At 37.1% G+C, this 27,214-nt stretch overlaps 1 protein-coding gene and 1 long non-coding RNA gene across 3 annotated transcripts in view; one reads left to right on the top strand and one right to left on the bottom strand.

Moving 5' to 3' along the window:
• Window positions 1-2,452: 2,452 nt before the first annotated feature.
• Window positions 2,453-24,969, bottom strand: LOC122056454 (AT-hook motif nuclear-localized protein 7-like). The gene is made up of 5 exons (XM_042618419.1): window positions 24,216-24,969; window positions 23,142-23,209; window positions 5,680-5,811; window positions 4,677-4,838; window positions 2,453-2,742 (listed from the first exon to the last, which is right to left on the bottom strand). Exons 1-5 carry the CDS (start codon window positions 24,676-24,678, stop codon window positions 2,458-2,460), a joined length of 1,110 nt encoding a protein of 369 aa, XP_042474353.1. The 5' UTR covers window positions 24,679-24,969; the 3' UTR covers window positions 2,453-2,457.
• LOC122056463 overlaps window positions 24,515-27,214 on the top strand; it is a 27,318-nt gene continuing 24,618 nt past the window's right edge. For both annotated transcript variants that reach the window (XR_006133172.1, XR_006133178.1), the window contains exon 1: window positions 24,515-24,653. This is a non-coding gene — a long non-coding RNA (uncharacterized LOC122056463). The remainder of the gene's footprint in view (window positions 24,654-27,214) is intronic.

Here is a 27,214-nt window from a genome sequence, read left to right as displayed (position 1 = left end):
AATATCGATGTATCTACTCAAACATGACCCCTACTTTCATGGTAGCCACATTAGGGTAATCGCTTTCTAATAGAGGCACCTGTCTTGAGAACCCCACAATCCCCTAGACCATTACCCTTATTTTGTGAAATCAAATTGGGGTAAACCGTTTACACTCTGTGATAGCTAATGATACTCTTGAGAGGTTTTAGACTACTTTCGTAAACAAACCCTCAAGTCTAAAATTTATAGGTCGGAGAATTAGATTCATCTCTCTGTCTTTCCCCTTTTCTCTATGATATGATAATGTACACTAGGACTGTTAACATGTAAAATATACTAAAACTGAATCAAGAATCAAACACATCATGTAATAAAAGTGGAAATTAACAAAATACAAGTGTCAACTCAATATCAAGTAACTTCCTAATCATAAAATTCATAAACCGAAGACATGGAAGAAAACAGTCCATAATTCATAAGAAAGAGAGAAGAGTAAAGGAAGCTTAGTCGTAGATGTTAATGTTGTCTTTAGAAGATCTCCTCATCTCCTTGGTAAATGGAATCCTTACAGCTCCTTGGAAGACAACTCTCTCCTAGGATTCTCTGTCATGGGAAATCCATGATAGGGAACGGTGGTCCCCTATCCTAGATGCCCTAAATCAGTACCCTTGGTTCTTTTATAATCTCCAAAGATGTCAAACATTAATGAACTTGCCTAAAAACTCAAGTGCATCGTCATCATAATATGACTCACCACAGCTATGGTAGGTGCCACAGCTAGACCGTGGTAGGTGCCATAGCTAGATCGTGGTGCGTGCTGGAATGAATTTGCCAAAGCAACTGAATGTGGCACGATGGTGGTGGTTATTACGACCTTCCCATGCTTTGTGTTGGACTTCCCAGTTGATGTTCTGATCCTGATTCTAACTTTAAGGTGATGCACAACCTTGTTAGGAGACACGGCCTGACCATGCATCATGCTAGAACATGTGCTTCCTAGGCTTTTTGTCTCAAATGAGTTCCAATTTCTCATTTTGTCAATCAAACACACAAAGAATAGTTTTCCGAACTAAAATAATGAAAAGAGTGCAAAAGCTAAGAAACTATGTAAAATATGCTCATGTAATGCAATAGATGAAAGCTAAATAATTTTGGAAATATATGGATGAATCACACATATCAATGCCCACACCAATAACCCCTTGTAAAATTACGTAGCTACCCTCAAGTGCATTGTTTGACCGATTTTGATTTTTTAATAGGTCAATTTCAAATTTAAATCTTGAATCAATCGAGCAGACTTAACTTGATCAATAATATTTATATTATAGTAACTACGATTTTGTAACTGTTACAACGCGGACTTGACATGTTCAACAATATTCATGTTATAGTAATTATAGTTTCGCAACTGCTACAGATCTTACTTGGCTTGTTCACCTAATATTCACATTATAATAGTTACGAAACTGTAATTGTTACAATACAAACTTGTCCTATTCAACAATATTAACGTTGTATCAACTACGATTTTGTAGCTATTATAATGCAGACTTATTGTGTTCACATACTAGCCAATCTATTCAACATTTAAATTTAAAATAGATTTGATAAAAAATCAAAATTGGTCGAATAATGTATTTAAAAGTAGTTGTATAATTTTACCAGAGAGGCTAGTGGGCCGAGACATTTTTTGATAAAAAAAAAAAAAAAAATTGAACATCTTTGATGATTCTAATAAATAGGGCTCTCCTTTAATTTTTTTTATCTTTTTTTATTTGAATGTAAATACTATTGTTTTCCTATTTGTAGTAATTATTTATATTTTATTAAAGTTAAATTACATTAAAAGATTTCTATTTCTATTTTTTATTTTTAAATAAATAATTAAATAATATTAATAAAGGTCCCTGGTCGACACAAACACGCGTTACTGCCGGCCTAGGGTTAGGCCATGTCAAACATAGTCTGCCTACTGACGTGGAGTGATGCCCTGCACAACCAGTCAAAATCTAGCACATCGTCTAATTTCTACCTTAATTTGAACTCGACGCTCTTTCCACTTTAACTTATTTAACCCCAAATGACATTTTGCCCTGTCCAAAGCATTACAAAAAAACACTTGAGCAAAACACCTCACCTTCCAAGCGAACTCATCCCCCATCTACCAAAGTCAAGCAGTTGAATCAAACCTCACCTGATTCTCTACGACCCTCAACCAAACCAAACACCGAATGAGATAATGATGAACACACTAAATTCAAGAGAGCTACGGAGCTACCGATCCATACAACAAACCGTGCAAGTTTCATCATCCATGATACAGTAAAATGCAATCTAACAACGCAAACGTCAGGGAGTTTTGGACAATGCACATATATGTGCCTAGTTCTGATCAGAAGAAGATGATTCCCAGTCGAGAAATAAATGCCTATCAATTGAGAAAGAAGAAATCCTTTTGCCTTTTTTCTTGTTTCACCCTCCAGGCAAGCTTATGTTTATGTCCATTGCGGTGCTCCGTGGGGCAGTCGTTGACTGTGGCGGAGACCAATTTTCCACTCTGAAACCTGGTGTTGTCGAAGGACCTGGCTTGGCGATCGCTGAACTAGGCTGTGACTGACTGCTACTGAAGGCTTCCTCCGTGTCTGTTCTCGAGAGTGGAATTGCAGATGTTGGTGTAGATACTGACCCAACTTCAACTCCTGACCTCTTTATCTTGTGCTCCATCTGGTAACTTGGCAAGAAACTTCCTACCACAACCTAAGATGTAAGAGCAGGGTAAGGATGGAAGTTTATTTTGAATGTCGGTCGTGGAAAGAAATGATTTTAGCTTAGTGCATGCTAATAATAAAATCAACTGAAGAATTATGCTTATGAAATATAAACACAAAAGAAGAAACCACGCATCTGCAACATGTAAATGCAGTTAGTGTTGGGGTCCGTGCAAAATTAAACAATAGACGCAGCAGAACATACCAAAGATCTAGGCGAATTCTAATTACATCATTGGTACAAAATTTTACCTCTTGATGTGTAAAACCGTTGCCGATTTAGAGTCTGGCCAATCTCAGCACAATCAATACGTTCGCGCCTCTAGCGGTATCCACATGAGCACTTACGCCACCCGTCTCACAAGCACGATTGGAGAATCACGTAACCCACATCGTATTGCTAGCTACTATTTATAAAATTGAGATCGAACCCTAACTTTTAGGGTTGACACGATAAGATCGTATTCCAAATAAAAATAAACTCAATCTCCAAATCTCATCTAATAAGACTTCTTTTTTTTTTTAATTTTCCATGCACATCCAAATGCAAACAAAAATACAAACATGGATATATCAAACTGTGGCCTTTATTTGTTTTGGCTTGTTTAAAAATCCCAAATGAATATTAGATTAACCATTCATCCAATAAATTTAAAATCCAATTATATTAACCCAATAATCTAATAAGATCCAATTAGATTAATCAATTAATCTAACAAGTTTACAATCCGAAACTAATTTTAGACTTAAAACTTAAGCTCATTTTATTTTAGTTATACTAAAATAAAATAAACTCTAAATTAATACGTTGTATGACCTAATAGATTGTCATAACGTTGGTAGTGACTCTAAAATCATATTTTAAAGACAAGCAATGAGTGACATCTAGCAATGCATCATGACTACCCAAGTGACAAGAATATCGTAGATCCAACGTAACCTGTCCGTGACTATTTTATTCTATAATTTAGCCCTTTTCTTCATGATATCTAGATTAATTTAAGAGGTATAGATCGTGTCATCCTCTCATCAATCTATATGTTTCTTGATCTCTAAGTAGACTTAACCAAATAAGCTCAACATCTCATATTGAGTTATTTGAGCATGATCATGCATTTTAGTAATCCTACTTAATCAAGGGGTCGACACATATATCACTTCTATTATATGAAAGGGATAAATTCCGTCAATATCACTCATATCCCTTTGCATATCTTATTGTATACCTAGTGAACAACTTTATAATCAACTTTTTTATAGGTGATGTTTGTCAATACTAAAGTACACAAAGTGAACTATAGTGATTCAGATCAAAAAATTATTTATATTAATAGTCATTATGAAAATATTTATGGCACTCATATAACAATTCATAAAACAGTATATATTCTTTAATATATACTCATATGTTAACTTGATATCTTATATCCATGACTTGTAAGATTAAGTTGTTAGTTAATTTACATATTAGTCTCAATGTATTAATATTGTCCTTGTATATTAATATTTAATTAGGAATAATTGAGAATAGTATTTTATATATATTTATAGTCTCTCACAATCAATTCAACTAATTAATATGTTATAGAACATAATCTACCACTGTAGGGCATTATTATATTTATTCAAATTTGTACAGATTTAAAGCAAATATAATAAACACAAAATGTTACCTTCTATTAAAATATGATACAATAGTCTCATATCAATCGTCTCATAATTGACTCTTAGGCTAACATTAAGAGTTGGAATGAATGTTTTTGAAACATAGTTTGGCAACCGTAATAGCAAAACATATTGCTCATAAAAAATCTTTTTTAAAGTAAGAATATCTGCTGCAGGAAAGCATCACTTCAGAGAAAGAAATCAAAACAAGAATGTATTGGAGGTAATTATGAGAAAGTGAAGGGTCAGAACTATGACCTGCACGGGACTTGCAGCTACCAGTAGGCCAGCAACTCCTCCACCAATAACTCGACCATCAGGACTTGCCAATGAAACACTCAAGCCACCGGCTCGGCTTCTTGTTCCTCCATTTTCAGTTGGCATGAACGATCCAGATAAGGATAGCAGTTCGAAACGGCCCTGTTATACAGCAGATTAGACAAAATAAACCAGAGAATGTCCAATATACACTGATGCCCACAGGAAGTGAAGAAATTCTAGATGTTATGTAAACAATTTGGACAAGTTAATGGAAAAGAAAATAAAATCTAAGTAATTGTTGATCAATAAAAATTTTCAAAATTAACTGATAGGCAAATAACAATGGCACATTGACGAGACTGGCAAATTATGAAAGGAAACAAATATCATGTAGGGAGACAAATTTAAATCATTAATGAAAGTGATTCCCAAAAGTAAAAAAGGAATAACATATCATGGTAACATGCTTTGCCATAAGCACCATTGCCCAAGATGTTTTTCTCTAAAAGTGAAAACCTTTTTTAAGAACGAACAAACTTATAACTGCATCAACAAAAATTTTAGCGTATACTATACAAGCACTAATGCAACATGAAGAAATAAAACCTTTCAGTAACCAACTCCATTATATTAATCTTCATTTACAATCCTATTTTATCATCATTATGCTGGCAGCTATAGCTGCAACCTATATTTTATGGGAAACTCAGTTAGCGAATAGGTTATTGTGGTTAGATTTAAAAGATTCATTTATTTTTAGAAACCCAGAATTGGATTAGAGATGGGCAAAAAGTGCGCACATCAGATATCTGGAGGAAAGGTGCAATCGTTAGAACAATAAGTCATTCACAGACAAATATCTTAACTGTGATTAGGGACCTATGGTTATACTTGTGCTTATTAACATTATATACTAGTTTCTTTTCATTATATTGATTAATGCTTAAAGTATACAGTTAAAAACAAGACCAAACTATTTATCCTACATTAAAAGAAATACCTCATAAGTTAATGTACCGCCACCTGAATCAGGCTGGCGAAGTGTCACATTTGAGATAATACCATTGGCAGATAAGATACAAATAGCTTGAGGACCTTGTTGTGAAAAAGATATTATCTTCATGGTAACATCCTGCAGAGGAAAAACAAGAGGATAAATATAAATCTGTTGAATGACATAATCAAGAATATACAGGACAAGAGAAAGATGTACATTTACATCGTAACCACTTAAAAAAGTAGCCCTGACCTTGGCTATTTTCTGCTTTCTTCTTTATTCAATAAAAGAACGCAGATGCATTTTTTTTTCTTTGAATCATCTGCTAATTTTCAAAATTTGGGTAGCTCTAACCTAAATGGAATTAGACAATAGAAGTTTATTCCTACTCATAGTTAATACACGCCCATTGAAACGCTATGATATATTGACATGATCTTGTTTCCCTATGATACAGTGAAAAATTTTGCTAATATTTTGAAAGCAAGCACAACAACTGTATCAGTATGGCTTGTTAGCTTTAGACAGTGGTTTACGTTAGAATCTAGGAAAATAGCTAGCAGATGACAGTGGTTAGAGCATAGTTTTAAAGCAAATTAACATTGTCAAAATGTAAATCTGAAGGCAAAGGCATGCAGCTCAGCATTCAGCTCTTCCAACCACCTAACCCTCTGGTTTATATGTATGGAGTGGACAACAATTTCTTAAATTTTTTGTTTGTCTACTTGGCCCATGACAATCACACAGCTTTGTTATATTAGTTATAAGTTATCTTATTAAATAAAATAACATTTACAGTTTGAAACTATGTTAATTTTCAGAAATATTTGTTTCTCCGTTATTCTCCTCTCAAAAACTGTTTCCCTAAATTGCAGGTATGACTCATCAATTTGATTCCTGTATCAATCTTATAAAATGTACTAAAATTTTCCTCTATACCTCAAGCATCTTCTTAGTTCTCAATTTAGAAAATCAACATGAAGAAACATTTTGTTAGATCCCCAAATAACCCTTAACATATGTCCCTTAAATTCTAATAACACAAAAGAAGCAACCACCATGCTAAAAGTTTGAAACTATAGAAATATAAGGTGTCCATGCTTCACTGAAAATTTCATTTTTCCTTTCTCAAAAAAGGAAATTGAAAATAATATTTCTTAAAAAAAATTGCCATCATCTTTTTAACTTCGCTATACACTAAAATTTATTTGATATATAGAACGGATGCTTGATCAAACCAAAAGTTCACACCGTTGTGACCAGCTCAGCAAGAATGAAGAAGTTGCCAGATAAAAAGTACCCAATGACAATATTTAAGATTAATCATTCAATAATGCTAGGTGTTTGCATTTTAAATGAAGGATCTTTGTCATTATCAATGTTATCACCAAAGTTTAAATGATTAAGGGCAATTTGCGTAGAGACCCTTATTATTTACCGTTGACACACTGCTAATTGTAATTAAATAGAGATGCACACAGGTCAAGTTAGTGCAAAAACATTCCATATGAATTCTGAATTTTTGGGAGAAACTGACCTGAATGGATTCTGAATGAATTACAAGTTTGAGTTTTCCTAAAGTTCATGCTGAGGTAATCCTTTAAACTTGATCAAAACTGGCCCTAGTACCAAAAAAACACCCTCACTCATATTGTCCATAGAATGCCCCTGATTACCAGGGAAAATCAGTTTACAATTATATTATTCATTTACAGCCTGTTTGGAATGATATGGAATTCAATTCCTTTTAGAATTGGAATTGAATTCCATGCTTTGGAATGATTTTTTAGCTAAGAATTGATATGGAATTCAATTCCAATTCCATCAAACAAGGCAAAAGTAAATCACACCTCTTTATGTGTGATTTAGATAGGGAATTCAATTCTCCATATTATGTCCATTGTGCCCTCATTCTCTCTTCTTTGTAAAAAAAGAAAAGAAAAAAGAGAGAAGGATAAAATGGTAAAACATAAGAATTCCATAACTTAAGTTGCAATTCATTCCAAACATGAGAATTGAATTCAATTCCTTATGAAATTCAATTCATAATGGAATTCAATTCAATTCCATGACTTAAGTTATTTCCAAACAGGGTGTGAAAGTGAACTCTTTTGCGCATGAGGAAGTATCCAGGTTCTACTTATAAGTTCATGATGGTCAAAATTGATTTGAAGGCACAATCTGATTATGAATGGCCACAATTGATTTGAATTTTGACCATTATGAATATCTACTCTCCTAAGTAGATCTTTTCTAAGATTATAATACCAAGCTAGTGATGTGCGCAGTGTTATATTTGAGAGGTGTCATAAGACAATCGCCTTATGGTATATACCTATTTATTGGATAAATGAAGATTCACTACTTGAAAGCACATTCTATAATGTGTTTGATTGGATCTTAAACTCACTTACTAAATGTCCGTAATACAATTCATAACATGAGAGAACTTGTGATTAGATCACAACTTGTGAACATCTCTACATGTGCAATTATGAATGTATTGAAATAGTCCCTAGTCGATGAATTGATGAGTTCGAACATCATTGACTCTGTGAGACTAGCATGGGTTATACTCCTTGGTCTAACTAAGTAATTGTTTGTCACTAGCTGGAGACATTGGAATGTCGAGAGTTAAACGTGCATACTAGTTAAGATAACTAGTTCATGAGCGACCTGCTATGAGACTTCATATGGTTTTCTGCATATATAGATATGTCAATGAAAATCTCATTGCAGCTCAAGTACAAGTTTCTTTTGACTTGAGATATTCAAGTCACGGTCATGGAAATTTAAACTTTGACATCTTAAACAAACATCTCTGTAAAGGTGTGGACCAGGGATGATTAGGTATAAGTCAAAGTGCCAAAAGATTTTGAATAGCCAACAAAGGATTCATCACTCCTTACAAAGAGTTGTATACTCTATGGCCACTTGTCAGGATTTTTACTAAAAGTTGGCCAAAGCATCACATGTTAAGAGTACGAGACTCTTGGACATATGTACGAGTAATTTAAATCCGCAGAACGAGGAAGTATTACTTGGGATAAGTGTGACGTAGTCAGTCTAGTGGAGACTGACACAAAGACCACGTCCTGAACCAAGTAGGTATAAGACGACTGAAAGGAACCAGACACAACTGTAACTTGCTAAAAGGTTTAGAAGTAGTTCTAGAATCAACCATTTGATTTTATGATCAATTAAGGATCATGATGATCGAACCATAATTAATGGTTAATTATAGACGTCCAACATAATCGGGAATCTATAAGGTCACACGCACTATGAGTTTATCTTAGAGACTTAAAAAGAATTTAAGAATTGGATTCTCAGATCGAGAGATATTGAGTCCGGGTGAACCAGACGAATGGACCCTCTTTTAGTTTAATTATGAACCAAATTGGTTTGGTTCTAATTAAAAGAGTTTTTTGTTTTAAACCAAATGGTTTGGTTTTGGTTTTGGTTTTGAACTAACTTGGTTTGGTTTGAACCAAACCTAAGACTAATGGTATAAGTTGTGGGTTAATGGATGCGAGTCTTGGACTTTATCCTCTAACCCGATAGGAGATCTATATATTGATATATAGTTGGGAGAAAACACACGTAATTCATTAGAGAATAGGTTTTTTGGAAAACCTAATTCCCTTCCTCCTCTCCTCCCTCTTGTGTCATCGACCACCTCCCACTAAGGAGATTGGTTCTCCTTGGTCCGACCACCTCAGGACCTCCGGCAGCCTTCTCCACTTCGACCAGCAAGTCCCCGACGACCAGGAGGACACCGGAGCACAAGGGGTCTGGTCAAGTGCCGCCGCCCAAGCCAACAAAAGCCAGGCGGACAGATTCTGTCCGCTCACCGTTTGGCTTCTTCCCGACCTCCTATCGCTCCGATTTTGGTGAGCAAACATTGCTACCGGATATCTGACATCTAGGGGTACTTGTTACCTCTTTCTCAGCAAAATTTGGATACCAGAAGGCTTCGGAAAGTCCTATTCACAGATGGTTTTCTGACAGGCCAGCAACCTCTTCGGTTGCTCTTCTTGTCGTGATCCTTCTCTCGGATCATCCCATCTTCGCACGCAAGGCTAGTACCTTTCGCGAATATGAAACTCGGATTTCGTGAAATCATCTTGACGAAAGCTCGACGTGGATACTGTTGGAACCCCAAGGTTGTTTTGGTGTAATCAACAAGTTAAGTTAGGTCCTGTGTGTTTTTAACCTTGTGTCTAAGTGTGCAAGAGCTTAGGAGCACAGGTAGTCGAGCGGAAGACGCGGCTAGCGAGAATGACAGCACGCGGTGCGTCCGAGGGACGAGAAGCTGCGGAAGAGTACACCGGCGGACGAGAAGGAAGCGTGCGGTGGTTCCGAGGGACGAGAAGCCGGAGCGGAAGACTGCTCGGGGAGCAAGAGATGCAGCTAGCGAGAAGGTCGGCACGGGGTGCAACAGAGGGACGAAGACTGCGGATGAGTATGCTAGCGGACGAGAAGGAAGCACGCGACGACTTCGAAGGACGAGAAGCCAGAGTGGAAGCCTGCTCGAGAAGACCGGAAGATGGGTTCGGGTGAGCCCTATTCCGGATGGCAGATATCACCCAAGCAAGCAGAGCCGGAGTGGAAGACCCAGACCGAGGCGAGCGGACCCAGAGCAGAGAGCCCGGACCGAAAAAGTCAACTCCTGTTGACTTTGGGCTTCCGAGCGCCGGGAACAATCCGGGGCGCCCGGAACCCTTCCGAGCACCCGGACCGAAATTATATCAGAATCTTGGTCAAACCAAGATCCGTGCGCAGGGGATAAAATTTTATCCCCCCAGGCGCCCAAAACCCTTCAGGACACCCCGACCAAAGCTATAAATACAGTCTTGGTCCAGCAACTTTCAATCAACACAAGCAATTCATTTCCAACACTTGTACGCTTTATTTCTAGATTAGCTTCTCTGTTTTGCGCTTCATTGCTGTAAGAGGTTTCTCCGCCTGAAGGAGATAGTTAGTGCAACACTTTTCTTGGATTAACAACCTCCCCTGTTGTAACCAAGTAAAACATCCTTGTGCCTTTACTTTCTGTTTTAGTTTATCGCTTTTCTATTTTGCAAGTGTTAGTTTAAGAAAAATCGAGAAGGGTTTTCGTTTTATTATTTTTTCAGGCTATTCAACCCCCTTTCTAGCCAGCTGCCACGATCCAACAGATATGAATAGAGGAAAGGCTCGAGAGCGTCGCTTTGGTTGATTCAATTCCACTCCACATCGATCGGAAGCTTGCTCGTTGATTCCTATAGAGACTAGCCTTGTGAGGCTAACAAACGCTATCTACAAGGTTCAATCACAAGCTGTCAGGTACACCTAGCATAAATTTACTTTCCGTAAAATTTTAATTATGTGATCATATCTAGCCGTGTTGTATCTTTGCATGTGTGTGGTGTGTGTGATGTAATAATTAGGAATTATTATTGTTTTTATTTCTGCTGCACATATTTACAAAATGTGTTTTAGCACGCACCGGATCGGGCATTTCCCCAACATGTAGATTACCTACACTTTTATGCATGCTTTGACGGACATTCATTTGTATTCTAAGTATGTTCTATGCTATTACATTCCTCTTTATTATCTTTGTTAGAGATTTGCTCGTGCCTGTTTTGTTGTTGACAAGATGCATTTCTGGAGTGAAATGGAATTAAGGCATGCTACAGAACGACCCTAGAAGAATAACAGAGCCTTGTCGTGCCCCTGACACTACCGTGTCTCCTCACCCAAGAGCAAGCAAACCACAACGGTACCCCTAGCACGGTCGTGCCCTTTCACAAGGGCCCATTCAAGGGCAGGTCGTGTGGTTTCCCACGGTCGTGTGGTTTCACACGGCCGTGCCGCCCGACCAAGGCTCAATCAAGGTCAGGCCGTGTGAAAACAGGCGGTCGTGTGCTTCTTCCATAGACGCATCAAGGTGTGGTCATGCCAAAAGGCATGACCGTGACATGGCCCCATGGTCGTGCCCTACCCTATAAAAGGGGATTCTTCCCCCTTTCAAAGAGGAGGAGGGTCTTCCCTTTAGGGAGACCGATTTTGATCTAGATCTGTTTATCCTTCGAACTCCGATTGACGATCCAAAGTTAATTCTGTCCTCTCTTTCAACTTCAAAAGCATAGGATTAGATCCAAAGACCTCTCGTCGTCTTGGCTAAGTTTTTCTCTCTCTTCTTCTTATATTGGATTTTTAAGCTTGCAATCTCTGTCTATGGATTCATCTCCTCTTGTCATGGAGTAGATTCATCTGTTCTAGGATTAAGTGAGTAGTTGTGATGTGTAATTGATGTATACTCTTTGAATTTGTCAATTTTCTATCCATATGACATGTTTATGCCTTGTATCAACTTGATTAAATGTGTACGTAGAATATTTGTGCTTAGATCTCATATTTGAATGAATGATTATATTGATTTGTTCGCCCCGTAAAAGGGATGCTCTAGATCGTATGATCGGGGCCCTAGTGAAAGGGTATCACTTTTACCGGACATCTAGAGTGTTGCCTTAAAAGGGGAGACACTTCTCTATAAGGAAGCATTGAATCAGGCTTAATGGGTTATTTCTAATCCTATGTTATTAAGTGAATGTATGACCGGGGGCTCTAGTGGTAAGGATATCCCTTTAACCGAACTTCTTAGGTTACCCCATCTACTTAGTGGCATTGGATACCATTAGAGATAGCACTTCGACATAACCGCCGCAGGATAGTGTCGGTATTGAGTCAGACTTCCTACATGCACATAAGGATAGAGGATGGGTGATGAGCAATTCAAAGTACATTAATTAGTGTCACAACGAAACTGAACTCCTAGAACACTTCAGACCAAATTTCCTCAGCCAACTCTCTTTCCTAGCTCTCTCTTTTCTTTACTTCTCTCTTGACTTCAGTGTGTAAATTCACAACATTCGATCATTTAGCTAATTCACTGTGCTATGTCTCTAGTGTTTAAACTCAATCCTGTGGGTTCGATATCTTTTATTACTGACGACGTAGTTGTTCACTTGCGGCATTGTAATAAGTTTTTAGCACCGTTGTCGGATATTGTGTGTTTAATATTCATTGACGAACACTTGAGTTAGTCTAAACATTATTTTTTTCCTTTTTTGTAAATATTCCTGCATTTTCTTTTTTTTGTATATATCTTGTATTTTCTTATTTTAATTTCTTCATTTTCTTTTCTGTACTTTAATTCTACGTTTTGATTTTTGCTTTTTGATTTCTATATTTTGTATTTTTCAGCAATTTAATTTCTATATTTCTAATTTCTGTATTTTTAATTTGATTAAATCTTGTTCTTGCATGCATAGACCTAACCCTGTAGGAGATTTATTATCTCTTAATCCCGAGATCGGGATTTTCTAAAGAAGAAGAATCCTACAAAAGCAACAAGAAGAGCAAGAAAGAACACAAATGGCAAACAAACCTCTCAAAGATTACGTAGCACCTTATGCTCGAAGACTCCGGTCTAATATCACAAGACCATCTATTGAAGCCAACAATTTTGAAATAAAGTCAATCATAATTACTATGGTGCAACAACATCAATTTGGAGGAAGACCACACGAGGATCCAAATCAGCACTTGAGGTTTTCTATAAAATTTATGGAACAATAAAGATGAATGAAGTACCAGCTGAAGCGATTAGATTGCTCTTATTTGGCTTTTCTTTAAGGCAAAGAGCAAAACAGTGACTCTCTTCATTATCTGCAAATAACATTTCATCTTGGAAATAGTGTGAGCAATTATTTCTTGATAAGTTCTATCCACCTAGTAAGACAGGACATGTGCAGAATCTAATTGCTAGCTTCAGACAGTCTGACACTGAATATCTATAAAGCATGGGATAAATTCAAAAATATGCTCAGATCATACCCTCACTTTGGCTTGGAAAAATAGTTAGTAATCCACAAATTTTATAATGGAATCAATTATCATACAATGGTATCTCTTGACTCTGCGACTGGAAGAGCGCACTTATGAACAAGAGTCTTGATGAAACCGAAGAAATAATAGAGTGTCTCTTAATCATCATCAGTGGGCATAAGTGGTAATTCTTTTCCTGAAAATCCAATTAAGGAACTAGTAAACATGGCGATGATGCTTTAAGTCTTATATCAGCAAAAATGAATGTCTTAACAAGAAGCTTGAGTCTATGGGAACCAACACGGTGAACGCAATTATAGGAGTTTGTGTATCATGTGGAAGCACGGAACATGCTCACGAAGCTTGCCTACTTAGAGCTATCTCTGCTCAATTAGCTCAAATTGAACAATGTGACGTTATTGGCAACTTCAATACACAACAAAATAACCCATACACCAATACGTATAATCGGGTTAAAAGAATCACCCCAACTTCTCCTATAAAAATAACCAAGATCAAGGGCAACCCATTGGGCACGTCAAAGTTATCAACCGAAGCAACAACAAAGCTATCCACCACAACAACAACAACCCAACTATCAACTATCCCGAACAGAAAAATTGCTTGAGGAAACTCTGGCTACGCAGTAAGAGATGAATAACGACCTCAAGCAACTTAATCAAAGGATGGAAAATTCTGAAAAGCACATGAAAATGCTTGATAGCCAAGTGACACAGATAGCTTTTAACATCCTCAAAAGCATCGGGGTTTTTCCAGGAAAGCCAGATATAAATCATATTGAGCATTGTAATAGGATTGAGCTTTGAAACGGGCAGACCTTGAGCGATCTCCAACTGACTGCTTCCAACAAAGGAATTGATACTCAAGGAGAGCCCTCTCCTTCCTCATCTCACTTTGGTAACACTCAAGAAGAGGAGAGTACCATTTAGGTCGAAGAGCTTCCTCCACCAATAATCCAAAGTAAAACAGTTCCTTTTCTCCAAAGATTAGCCAACACCAAGGATGATGAAGAATTTGGTAAATTTCTGGAGAAAGTCAAAGCACTCTGCATCGAAATTCCTTTAATAGATGTATTGCATCAAATATTTGTCAAATTTTTTAAAGAAATCATGTTCAACAAAAGAAAAAAGGAAGGTTATGAGACCGTGGCATTGATAGAGGAGAGCAGTGCTCTATTGTTGGACACCATGCCTCTAAAGCTCCATGTTCCAAAGAGTTTTTCGATTCCTTGCAAGATAGGAACCACAACCATCAGAAAGGTTTTTTGCGATTTGGGGGCTAGTATTAGTCTCATTACTTTTACAATTTGTAATAAGCTGGGTTTCAAAAACTTTAAGTTGATCACTATGGCATTGCAACTCGCGGACCATTCATGTAGATACCCAATGGGTATCACTGAAAACGTGTCAGTGGAGGTGGGGGGGCTGCATCATCCCAACCGACTTTGTTGTGCTAGACAAGGAAAAGGATCCAAAGATCCAAATAATTCTGGGAGGTCATTCCTCGTCACTACAGGAGCTTTAATTGATGTGAAAAATTATAAATTATCTTTGGTGATAGGTGAGGAAAGGCTAGAATTCGATTTATCTAAATCTTCTAATCATGTCCCTTTTCTTAAAAGCAGTTGTAACAAGTTGGATGAATTCCAACAAAATGCAAGGACGTTTCACCCTCACGAGAGGTCATCGGATGTTGTTCCTAGTTCGGTAAATAATGAAAAGAGATCCCAATAAAAAATGAAAAATACATATGTCCGGCGAGAGCAAAGATAAAGGAAGATCAAGAAACATCCACCTTGGGAGCGAAAAGTCAACCCTCTATAGGCATAGCTCTAAATTGAACTGAGATGGGATCGAGCTAAAAACCTAAAACAAGCGCTGCTTGGAGGCAACCCAAGAATTTCTTTTTCATGTCTTTATTTTTCCTTTTCATTGAGTCTAATGCACTTTTTCAATTTTGTTTTCAAGTTTATTGTGACCTCCACGAGCTGGCCATGACCATTCCATGGGCGTGGAGGCACGCTTGAAGACGGAAATGAGGAAGGCTATGGAGAAACTCAACAAAGCACACACCTCATAGCCATGTCTCTTAAACACGGTCATGTCTTCTCTCCAAGAAGGAACAAGGTGGGGCCGATTCAATTGACATGGCCGTGTGAGATTGGTCAAGAGCATTCATGCTACGGCCGTATCATTTGACACGACCGTGTGAAATTGGCAGAGAGCATTCATGCTACAGTCGTGTTGTTTGACATGGACGTGTGCGAGTTGTGCTTAAAAAAACGAAACACAACACGACCGTGTCATTTTGACACGGCCATGCCAGACCAACCGAGCCCAACACGGTTGAGTCATGGCTATAAGGCACGACCGTGGGAGGCAACACACGCCCCCCTCCCCTCTCTCTCTCTCTCAAGATCCCTCTTTCCCTTTTCAAGAACACTCTCTTTTCTCTTCAATAATCGCTCTCCCCTACTGTTCTTTCAATCTTGTCTAACATTTTGAAGAAGATCCGACATGAAAGTGGAGGATCAAACGGAGGGAACAATTTGAGGAAGGACAAAAGCAAAGGAAAGGCTTCTTCCAAGGACAAAGGCAAACGAATTACACACGACGAAGGTAATGACAATGAATTTGGTATTATATCTAGAAATAAAGAGAAAAAAGCTAGATTTGATTCTCTCGTTACTTGTAAATTGGTTTGCACTAGATATTTAGATTCTGCTACTATAGAAGTGTTGAGGATTAAGGACGATATTGATTGGTTAATTAGTGCTTTCGATTAGAATGATATGATGTATTCATACCAACCAACTTATTCCCGTCTTACCCGAGAGATTTTGAGTTCATTAAAGACCAACTTTACATCTGAAGAAGATTATGATGGTAAAATCTGCTTTAGTTTAATGAATCAAGATTTTCAGTAGACTCTATATGACTTTAATAATTGCTTCGGCCTATCTATAGGGGTATCTCGCAGATTTAAGCCTAATTTCAATAGCAATATTTTTTGGAATTCAATTACTAGTTTAAATGAACCCCACGACCTTTCTCGATCTAAAGCTTCTCACATGCAAAATTTCGTATTTCAATACCTCCACTGTGTAATGAGTAAACCATTTTTGGTAGAGAAAAAAATAACAGGTGGTTAGAAAGGTGAAGCTTTACTTGTTTTAGGCAAAGCATAATAAAGTTCACATTGATTCGGGATTCTACTTTCTACAAACCCTTGCGCATATTGGGTGCTCCATGGACATTTCCAGACAGCAGGTGGCCACTCTCTTCCAATACCATCTGCATATTGGCCACCTTCCTAGAGTGTCTAGATTCTCTGCTCGACCACGTTCACCTCGTCCTACAGATCTACCTCCTTACCCCTATCCTCCCCCACGAGGCCTACACACCCTCCTCTTACACCATATTAATTTCATCGGGACGATGAAAAGTTTAAGTCTGGGGAGTTGTATAGAGACTTACTTTCTTTGCATTTTAGTTCATTTCAGTTGTATTTTGCTTGTTTTCATGTTAGATTTCATTTTAATTGCAATTTTCTTTAGTTGCTTTGATTGTTTTGCTTGTTTGTGACATTTGAGAACCTCAATCTTCACCTTAATGTTGACTTGTCTGATAGTAAAATTGTTAGCACTAGGGATGTAAGTGAACCAAACGGTTCGCGAGCTATTCGGAGCTCGATTCGGTAAAAAGCTCATTCGAGTTCGTTCGTTTATCTTATCGAGCCGAGCTCGAGCTCGATTTCGAGCTCAATTTCAAGCTCGACAATTTTATCGAGCCGAGCTCGAGCTTAAGGATATTCGGCTCGTGAGCTCGCGAACATGTTCGTTTATAGGCTCGCGAGCCAAAAAATGAGCCTTAAAACGAGCCTTAAACCGAGCCAAAAAACGAGCTCTAAAACGAGCTAAAAAAATGAGCTCTAAAACGAGCCTTAAAATGAGCTTTAAAATGAGCCAAAAAAATGAGCTCTAAAACGAGCCAAAAACGAGCTCTAAACGAGCCCGAGCTCGCTTAACGAGTTAGGCTCGTTAACTTTGATAATCGAGCTAATAACGAGCCGAGCTCGAACTGTTCGCGAGCTTGATAATTCTAAAACGAGCCGAGCTCGAGCCTTGTGATAAAAGCTCGATTCGAGGTCGAGCCGAGCTCGAGCCCGAATATAACTTAAACGAGCCGAGCTCGAGCCTAATACTGTTCTGCTCGGTTCGGCTCGTTTACATCCCTAGTTAGCACGTTCATTTCTTGATTTATACTATTGTGAGAAATAATGCTAGTATGTCTAGTGAACTTTTCTCTATCTTAGCATGAAGTGAGCATTGTGTTGTCATGAGAAAAAATTGAGTATTGGTCTAATTTTAAAGATTTCATTTCACTTTGCCTAAGTTTGAATAGTAGATAACTCTGAAATAGTCATGATTCATTAAATTTATTTAATACTTGGGTTTCTATAGTGATTTCTTAGACTATATCTTGGTTACTAGATAATACTTGAGTCAAGTAAGTCTACTTGGAAAAATCAAAATATTGTTATATTTGTTAGTGCTACATCTAAAGCACAAAAAAAAAAATGAATGAATGAAATTCAAGTGTTACACAATGCAATTAATGTGAGGGAAAAAAATAGAAAAAAGGATATAAAAAATAGTTTCGCAAGTGGAAACTAGTAAGATACTCATTTGAGACCGAGTTAGGTTAAAAATAGTTTTGCAAGTGGAAACTAGCAAGTTATCTCTTTGAGACCGAGTTAGGTTACTGGGAAAATAAATACAATATTTCTCTTGATATAGAGTACACCTTTAAGACCCTGGGCAAATTAAGAAAGATGAACTAAGTATGTGGCAGGTAAGTGTCTATCACCAGGAACACAAGGAATTCAGCTAGATGACGATTTGACTATGATTAGGGATTGAAATTTAAAAAGCTTAGGTCACTCATCGCACTGTGTACGAAACTTAAATTTAGGTCACACTTAGGTTATTCTATGATCATGCTCACCAATGAAACTAGTTGATAGAGTTGGATTGTTTCACTAGAAATTATGATGCACTATATTGGCACATGAATCTAGATTACGGAATTTTACTTGAGGACAAGCAAAGATTCAAGTTTGGGGTGTAATATGTGTAAATTATATACACTTTTATGTATGTTTTGATACACATTCACCTGTTTTCTTTGAGTATGTTCTATGCTATTACACTCCTCTTTATCATATTTTCAGCATAATTACTCTCTTTATCGAAGATCTGCTCGTGCTTTTTTTTTTTTGTTGACAGATGCATTTTCGGAGTGAAAACGTAATTAAGGCATGCTGCAAAATGCCCCTAGAAGAAGAACAGAGCCCAGTCGTGCCCCTAGCACGACCGTGTCTCCTCACCCGAGAGCAAGCAGACCATGGTCGTGCCCTTTCACCATAGCCCATTCAAAGGTCGATCGTGTGGTTTCACATGGTCATGTGACCAGAGTTCAATCAAGGTTAGGTCGTGTGAAAACACATGGCAATGTGCTTCCATAGACGCATCAAGGTGTGGCCATGCCAAAAGGCACGGCTGTGACACAGCCCGTGCCTAGGTCGTGCCCTACCCCATAAAAAGGTGTTCTTCCTCCTTTCAAAGGGGAGGAGGGTCTTCCCTTTAGGGAGACCGATTTTGGTCCAGATCTGCTCATCCTTCACACTCCGATTGATAATCCAAAGCCGATTCCATCCTCTCTTTCAACTCCAAAAGCATAGGATTGGATCCACAAACCCTTAGCGTCTTGGCTAAGCTTTTCTCCCTCTTCTTAGATTGAGTTTTTAAGCTTGCAATCTCTATCTTCATCTCCTTTTGTCATGGAATAGATTCATTTGTTGTCGCATTAAGGGATGTAATTGATGTATACTCTTTGAATTTGCTAATTTCCTATCCGTTTGACATGTTTATGCCTTGTATCAACTTGATTAAATGTGTATTTTGAATATTTGTGCTTAGATCTCATCTTTAATTGAATGATTACATTTGATTTGTTCGCCTCGTAAAGGGGATGCTTTAGATCGTATGACCGGGAGCCCTAGTGAAAGGGTATCCCTTTTATTGGACATCTAGGGTGTCGCATTGAAGGGGAGATAATTATCTACAAGGAAGTATTGAATTAGGCTTAATGGGTTATTTCTAATCCTATGTTATTAAGTGTCTTGCGTAATTTAGTGAATGTATGATCGAGGGCTCTAGTAATAAAGGTATCCCTTTAACCGGACTTTCTAGATTACCACTTCTACTTAGTGGCATCGGATACCATTAGAGATAGCACTCTGACATGACCGTCGCGGGATAGTGTCAGTATTGAGTTAGACTTCCTACATGCGCATAAGGATAGAAGAGGGGTGATGGGCAATTCATAGTACATTAATTAGCGTCATAATGAAACTCAACTCCTAGAACACTTCACTAGACCAAATTTTCTCAACCAACTCTCTTTCCTAGCTCTCTCTTTTCTTTACTTCTCTCTTGACTTTAGTGTATAAATTCACAACATTTGATTGTTTAGCTAATTCACCGTGCTAAGTCTAGTGTTTAAATTCAATCCCTGTAGATTCGATATCTTTTATTACTGACAACGTAGTTGTACACCTACGGTTTCGTAATAGCTAGCATGTGTTAGAATATTATAAAAAATATATTTTTGATGAAAATGTCATTTTTTACTTACAAGCTAATTTGCTAATTAACTTAGCACTAAAATCAAGAACTTTAACCACTATGAGCTTTTAAACACTCTCTCTAAGTAATAATAACTACATTCTTATATTGAAAAGAGTTTATTTTGATAAAAAAAATTCAATAACAAGTTGATTCATAAATTAGTTTGTGCCCCATTCTAGAATGATACCTTTTAGAGTATAAGCTGAAATTAGTTTGTCAAGACCAATATGAGTTTCTAGACACTAAAAGCAAAACATTGTCTCTTCGTTTTATCCAAAGAGTTTATTTTGATTATATATACACACACACTGTGAGAGAGAGAGAGAGAGAGAGAGAGAGAGAGAAGGGGGGGTTATATTGCGCCCACCCCGTGCGTGGCTTCGCTACAAGCTTGAGAGGGGCCACTGACGTGGCAGGAGGGGGTGGGCCCCCTATGTGGCCACCTCCTCAGATGCACAAGGGGCGAGCAGAGCATAACACCTAAGGGTATAAATGAGCCAAGTCGCTCATAAGTCACTCGGTCAGTGGCTCAGTCAAAACTCGACTCAAGCTTGAAGTTGATTGAGCTCAAGCTAAGCTCGAGCCGGCTTGATTAGAAATCGAGCCAAGCTCGAGCCTAAGTATTACTAGCTCGGTGGCTCGTCGAACCAAACGAGCCAGTAATAATATATATTTTTATAATATATAATATATTAATTTATTTATTGGAAAAATAATAATAAAAAAATTCGAGCTCAAGCTTGAGCTCGAATCCATAATTAAATATGAAGCTCAAGCTCGTGTTTAACTCTACACGCTCCAGTGAGCTCGAGCTCCAGTCAAGCCAATATAAATTGAGTCAAGTCGAGCTCGAGCCTAGGTTGGCTCGAGCTCAGTTCGGCTCGTTTACATCCCTAATAACACCCCTATATATAGAGAGAGATAGAGATTTGTTATCCCGCACACTTCGTGCACACCCAAAATTTTTTTCGATTTAGATTTTTTTTACTTAATCTCATAATTCAACCCCTAAACCCTAAAAGCAAAATCTTATCGGCACAACCGGGGACTTAAAAAGATAAACAAAAAAAATTGATCAAGGCACCTCGGATCATTGAAGGCGCCTCGAACTGTAAGGGTCGCCCATCGTGGGCGCCCATAGTGGGTGTGCAAGGTATCAAGTTACTATATATAAACTTGGTGACTAGGGTCAGAAAAAAAAAATTGAGTTGGTTCTTTTTTTAGTTAAAGAAAATGAGGATGGGACAAGTTTTGGTCACTTTCATTTAAAAGAACCACATTTTGGTAAATTCACCCAATTATTATATATACTAAAAATTTATTATGGTCTCAAATTTGGATAATTTAGACTAATTATCTAATTTCACTAAAAGGGTCTATAAATAAATATGGACTTTAGTCGTCTCTAGTTGTAGCTTGAATTTAATTGAAGTGATGAACTACAACACAATAACTTTATACATATGTCAAACCGTCAAAAAAAAATAAACAACTTTTTACCGAACCTGATAAGTTTCTAAAATACCCAAATCACGTATCATAATTTCAAAATTACCAAATCACGTATCTACTTCCCTTTTTACCCTCGTCCTCAAATCAATTCGATTGAAAAAACAAACCAATTAACTATTTTTTTTTCCAAGTCGAATCGATTTCATTCTATTTGAAAAATCCATCAACCGGTTTCAACTAAAACTACCTAATGGACCTAGAGACCTCAGAATGATATGAAATCAATTCCTATATGTTCGTCTAGTTCTCCTGATTGTAAAAATGTCATCAACATCAATTTGATCCAATATATTAAGAGCAGTGATTTTTTGAACATGAATTAGTTTTTGGGACACATTTAGTTTCAAAAAAATCACTGCTCATAATATATTCGGTCAAATTGATGTTTGATAGTATTTTTACAATCAGAGGAATTAGACGAACACATATGAACTGGTTTCATGCCATTTCAAGGTCTCTATGTCCATTTTGGCCAAAATCGACTGATGGACCTAGAGACCTCGAAATGTCATGAAACCAGTTCTTATGTGTTCATCTAATTCCTCTGATTGTAAAAATACTATCAAATATCAATTTGACCGAATATATTAAGAGCAGTGATTTTTTAAACACGAATTAGTTTTTCGGATATATTCGTGTTTAAAAAATTACTGCTCTCAATATATTAGGTCAAATTGATGTTTGATAGCATTTTAATAATCAGGAGAACTAGATGAACATATATGAACTAGTTTCATGTCATTTCAAGGTCTCTAAGTCCATCAGCTGATTTTGACCGAAATCGACTAATAAATTTTTTCAAACACACAGAAAGAAATTAATTCGACTGGAAAAAAACATTCGACTGATTTTTTCAGCCGAATTGATTTGAGGACGAGGGTAAAATGGGAAGTGAGTACGTAATTTTTTAAATACGAATTAGTTTTTCAAATATATTCATGTTTAAAAAATCACTGCTCTCAATATTGGTCAAAATAATGTTTAATAACATTTTAATAATCAGGAGAACTAAACGAATACATATGAACTAGTTTCATGTCATTTCAAGGTCTCTAGGTCTATCAACTAGTTTTGACCGAAATTGATAGATGATTTTTTTTAAACACAGAGAGAAATCAGTTCGACTGGAAAAAAAATAGTCAATTAATTTTTTTTCCAGTCGAATTGATTTGAGGACGAGGGTACAACAGGAAGTGGGTACGTAATTTAGTAATTTTGAAACTATGATATGTGATTGTATATTTTAGAAACTTATCTACTGGATTCGGTAAAAAACCGAAAAATAAAACTTATCATACAGCACATTATTTTTCCTGTAATGTTAGAACCGATTAAATGAATTCAAGGATAGACAAAGCAATACCTCTCCAACAGCAACAGTTATTATATGCGGTGCGAAATTTGCACCTGCAGAGCAGGCAACCATCTCCCCTGTGTCACAGTATCAAAAAGTTAAGATTTACCAGAGAAGAAAAGATTCTCAAAGACCGAGTCTTTATGAAGTAAATCAAGTAAGAACAGAGACGAAATATAACCAAACATTTTCAGCTACACTTAGGTGGCTAGCTGCTCAGTAGATCGTTGTTTTCTTTAACTTGTGACTTCGACGAGTCTACTAAATGAATAAAAAACATAAAAAGATACCCAACGACTAAGATCTAAAGCTTTTACAGAGTTTTGGAATGAGATAGCGTGCTGATAAAACTAAGCTAGTTTCAACAAGGACGGAAAGTAAATGATTCTGTCAACTGTGTGCCAGCACACTAACAGTTGATTCTGGATGAGGTTCCCTAAATTTCGTGCCCCAACCCAGTTTCCCGCTGGACGACCTCTATTCAAGAATATCCAACCCCACATCAAGTCGGCAACTAAGATCCCACTCAATCCCCGTTGGGTACACAAAAATAAGTGCAATTTAGAATGATCCAACCCCACTTCAGCTCTTACTTATTCTTCAGTTTTGGGACTTGGCATGACAGAGACCAAACGACCAGGGACTCTGTGAGATTCAGGACCTCAATTCGCCAACCCAACCCCACTGACTTAGCTTTCTCTGGCAGATCCAACGCCCGGATCTCATCAGATCTCCCGAGAACTAGTTTCTTGAAATTCGTTGACAGCAACTTTCAAGATGAAATGATAAGGAACAGAGATTATAGAGAAAGACAGCCCCAAAATACCATTTTGGATTCACCCATTCTCTAATCAGACACTGACTAAACATGGTACGGTTCTCAATTTGAAAAGATGGGATTTGGGGCCATGGGAAAAGAGATAGATCTGAGAAATTTCAGGGGTCAAATGAATGAGCGCAAGATTTTTGGCTAAAAATGAGAGTTGATATCAGAAATAAGGACAAATTAATCAAAAACAGGGCAGACAGGACAAAGTAAAGAAGGGAACGGAGAAGAGGGGCAAAAAAAAGGACGAGGCTTACCTGCGATGGTTGTTTGCTCAGCAAAACCACCTGGGGATAAATGCTCCGCCTGGAGACTGAACTGCGTAGACGGCTTCCTCGCCAGACCCACCGCTCGCCCTCTACCCCTCTTCATCACCGTCCCCACCGCAGCCGCCGACGTGTACTGAACGTTGGCCGGCGCAGATGCCGAGAGCGGCATCGGGTTCAACGGCCGTAGCGGGGTTCCGTCCGGCCCGTACTTCCTCGGCCGCCCTCTCTTCTTCTTCAACAGCCCCGAAACCTCCCCGGCATCTCCCGCCACCGCGATCGGAGGCCCTACCGCAACTCCAGTTGCCTTAGTCGCCGCAGCAACCTCGCTAGCAGGCTTCTTATCCCTCACAGCATCTGCCTCCGGATCCGACGCCGCAGGCGGCGGGGGCTGGTAACTCCCAGATGCTTCCACCACTTCCGGAGAAGGTACCACTCCCTCCCTCTCCTCCATGCATAGATTAATCTAGCCCCAAACAGCCTAAACTCCAACACCGACACCACTAGATCAGTAACCACAAGGAGATCCACCGACCTCCGCAGTCCACTCTCTAGGGCGCCATCAAGCTCCACGATAGCTCGCCACCATGATCTCCGCCAAAACAAAAATTCCTTAAAAATCGGAAAATATATATACTTTCCTGGCCAAAATTTCTCTCTTTGTTTCTTCTGTGTCACCACCGATTTCACCGGTGCCGATGAGAAAGAAGAAGCAAGAACAGTGCCGGAAAAAAAAAACAGAGAAAGAGAAGATATAATTATTATTAATTGTATTAATAATACAAATTAATTGTATTAATAATACAATTACTACGACAAGATAACGTGAGAAAATATTATTAATGAGAATAAAATAATAAATGGAAATTAAAAAAAGGTGCAAATAATTTGAATTATTTTAATAGCAGAGATACAAAAATCGAAAGATGTATTTGTTAATGGACGACCATTAACGGAAGCTTTTAATAAAGGAAAGAAATTGAAATTATTAGGAAAGGCGGAATATAATAATATTTATAAATTATTATTAATACTTTTTTTGGGCCTTTTTATTTATATAGTGTTTGTCGACCAGCGGAGGAGGAGCGTGAGGAGTCCGCCTTGCTCGCTAGTCACCTGCTTATTTTGTCTTCTTCCTTTTTATAAATTATTTTGAGCACTAATGATAAAATGCCACTGTATTTGGATAAAAACACATCAGTGTCATCGAAAATTTCTTATTCATTCTTTGGAAAAAGATTTTCTTTTCGTTTCTTTTCAATTACTTGATTTGCCTTTCCAATAGGATCTCTAGAATTTGACATAATTTATGTAATAGAGGAAAAGTAATGAGATTGTTTAAATTTGAGAGCATTTGGAGGATTTCAATAGTTTGGACAACATGTTAGCAAATTAAATGCAGAATGAATTTTGAATTTGTTAAGAATATTGGGTTGATGGTGCTTTTTAAATGTTTGGCACATCATCCCTAAAATTAATCAATATAAATTAAATATTTAATACTAATTAAAAATAAATAAATAGATAAATAGATTGAAATGAAAATTTCCTTTTAACAAATAGAAATAACGGCAGGAAAATTCCAGCAATTCACGCAAGAGAATCTATCTAGCAACAAATTTCTCTAGCAATAAATGACACTTGACTTGGGAATTTTAAATTACCATCAGGGTTAGGGTTTGTTTGTTCCAATTTTTTATGAGCAAAAATTAAAAGGATATTTTAAATTATATAAATCAATAAAAATATTTCTTTCAAAAAAACATAAGTCTCTCATTTTATATTTTATACCAAAAATATTTTTATTCCAACATTATTATAACATAAAAAAAAACTGATAACTCTCATCCACAACTCTCCCAGAATTATCCTATACGATCTAAAAGAGAGGTAAATCATAAAAAAAAAATTCAATATAGTGACTCTTTGTATGAGGTATTTCACACACGTTGTAAATCAATCTCATAACTCATAATAACATCAAATATAAGTATCAACTATGTTAGTTCATAGGGGGCATTCTAGAAGAATAATTGTTATAACATAAAAAAAAAATTAACTATTTTATATTAAAAATTTTATATAAAAAGTATTATTATATTAAAATATTTTTTATCAACTTAATTAAAATTGACTAAATTTTATTAAAAATATTTTAAAATAGTTACGGCAACAACCTAAATAGCTGCTATACAGATATATTAACTATTTAGTAATTATAATGCTATAACAGTGCTAAGTACTGTTAGAGTGTTATTGTAGTAGCTAATCTTAGGTGCTACAAGAGTGTTTAAAGTGAAGATCTTTTTGGAATAAACAAATATAATAGGGTGTTTTTTTAAAGAGCTTCCTTTGAGAATTTACATTTTGAGATGTCCTTTTACTTTTGCCTTTTTTAAGTAATTAATTTTTTTTTTTTAGAAATGAGTCTCTTTTAAGCAAAGTCATTTATCTTACTCATATATAAGCCATAGGTTGCTCACTGTCAACTCTTCTTTGCTCTCTAATCTTCACTCTCATCCATATACATCCATTCATTTAGGAATATTGATCTAGCTAGACATGCCGAGAAGGCTAATGGTTTAGTTAATTTGAGTGGGGTTGAGGGGTCTAGGTGGTTTGGGTGATTAGCCAAGTTGTTAACGTAAGCTAAGCGATAAATGAGTGATCAAATAGGATAGACCCCAATGAGTCAAGTTAGGTTGATTGGTTCAGTTGAGCTAATCAAACGAGAAGTTAGTCAAGATAATCTAATTGGTTGTTGAGCCAATTTGGGCAATCATACTAGCCAAGGTGGTTGAAATGGTGAATTTGATTGGGTCGGTTAGTCTAGTGGAGATTGAGTCGTTCAGTCTAGCTAGGCCAATAGGATGATTAATTAAGACGATGAATCCAAGGGCATAGTTGACCTAGAGGGTACTTGATCAGACTAGTGGGACAATCAAGTCATGGGAGTTGAGGGGGCAATCAAGCTGGTGTATTATTACATA

This window comes from Zingiber officinale, chromosome 1B, assembly GCF_018446385.1.
Source record: "Zingiber officinale cultivar Zhangliang chromosome 1B, Zo_v1.1, whole genome shotgun sequence".
NCBI classification, from domain to species: domain Eukaryota; kingdom Viridiplantae; phylum Streptophyta; class Magnoliopsida; order Zingiberales; family Zingiberaceae; genus Zingiber; species Zingiber officinale.
Note: the sequence above shows the minus strand (reverse complement) of the source record. Positions and strands in the feature narration are given on the sequence as shown.